This window comes from Vombatus ursinus, unplaced genomic scaffold, assembly GCF_900497805.2.
Source record: "Vombatus ursinus unplaced genomic scaffold, bare-nosed wombat genome assembly UNPS02014772.1, whole genome shotgun sequence".
In the NCBI taxonomy this organism is placed as follows: Eukaryota; Metazoa; Chordata; class Mammalia; order Diprotodontia; family Vombatidae; genus Vombatus; species Vombatus ursinus.
The window spans coordinates 5800729-5802357 of NW_020954550.1; the positions used below are offsets into that span (position 1 = coordinate 5800729).

Consider the following 1629-nt stretch of genomic DNA (forward strand, 5'->3'; position numbering starts at 1 on the left):
TTGAACTCGGGTCCTCCTGACTCCAGGGCCAGTGCTCTATCTACTGTGCCACCTAGCTGCCTCCAGCAACACTTTTTAAAATGTTTTTTTTTTTTACCCACACAATCATCAGGAAATTCATATTCGGGACTCCAACCCTGCAGTAAGATCACACCACACTAAGATATTTCAAGTACATTTGACTGCATGAAGTAGGTTAGGTGGTATGCTTCAGTGAATTTCTTTTCCTTCAGCAAGAATCTCACTGAAATTCCTCTTCACATTTTTTTTTCATTTTAAAAAATGTATTGAATGCCCATGAGTTTACTGTGCGCAGAACACTGGGGCAGATTTAGATGAGCATGGTCCATTCCTTCGGAGAGTGTAAAGCTGCTTAATATTTATGGATTTAAATTGAGGAGAGAATTCATAAAAATGAAAAATAGGTGGGATAAGGGATGAAGGAGAGACATGAATAAAAAAATGAAGCCAAGATGGCTGGGAAAATTATGTTGTTAATGACATAAGTGTGAAAATTGGGAAGGGAGGCGGCAGCTAGGTGGCATAGTGGATAGAGCACCGGCCCTGAAGTCAGGAGGACCTAAGTTCAAATCCAGCCTCAGACCAAACACCTGATACTTACTAGCTGTGTGACCCTAGGCAAGTCACTTAAACCCAATTGCCTTTTAAACAAAAAATTGGGAAGGGGTGAGATTGGCTTAGGAAAGACAATGATGAATTAAGCTTAGTGCTTAGGGCAAGACTAGAGATAAAGCAGACTCATTAACAAAGAGGTGATATTTGAAATCATGAGTAGATAAGTTATATAACATGGAAGATACTTACCTGTTGTGCTTTCAGTATTGAACTATTAAGAGTTAAAATGTTTTTCAAAATTGCCAAGATTGATCTGAACAAGGAACAACAACAAAAAATGTCAATTAAAATAAATTTACTTCTCATTAACAAAAGAACCAACTGGGAAACAGGGACATATAGATGTTCATTAAATCAGCTGTTTACTATGCTAGAAATCCTTTAGAAGAAGAGTGTGCCACAAAAATTTAATGAAAAAAGCAAATTGCTACTAAATGACATTTGACTTTTATCTTAAACTCTTACATGCATTTCACTGGGAAAAAAATGTTGGTCACTGAAATAATAAAGAAAGTCTTACAACGTATTAAGTTTTCTAAAATGTCGTACTTAAGGGGAAAATCAATTCCTCACACAATAAATCTTGAAGGACAATCTGAATTTTAAATAAAACCAGGCATCATTTCTGCCTTATTTCCACTGACAGGACACTTATTTCCACTATAAGAGTCAGAGAACATAACAAATTTGACCGTGATCATACAGCAGAGTTTGTGGGACAAGGTGTATATAGTGCAAGAACACAACCAGATAATTTATTAATCTTATTTTCCTAAAGTTCATTCATACAAAGTTGCTGATTATTTGGAACTAAATTCATCTCCCATCAAATGAACGCAGCCCAAGGAAAAATCTATTCTTGTTCCCATCTTTCCCAGTTATTTTCTACAAGCTGCCTGCTTTTTACACTCAGCCCCTTTCAGAAGCACCTCCAGATGGTACTTGTCCCCTGACCTCAACTGGGTTTCAAAGCATTTGATAATTAGCAAGTAG

The 1629-nt window shown here is 36.7% G+C and overlaps 1 protein-coding gene across 1 annotated transcript in view; it reads right to left on the reverse strand.

Annotated features, from left to right (window-relative positions):
• CENPH (centromere protein H) overlaps positions 1 to 1629 on the reverse strand; it is an 18953-nt gene that overhangs the window by 7862 nt on the left and 9462 nt on the right. Inside the window, exon 9 of the mRNA XM_027863366.1 lies at positions 826 to 889. Coding sequence (XP_027719167.1) covers positions 826 to 889 — 64 coding nt within the window. The remainder of the gene's footprint in view (positions 1 to 825; positions 890 to 1629) is intronic.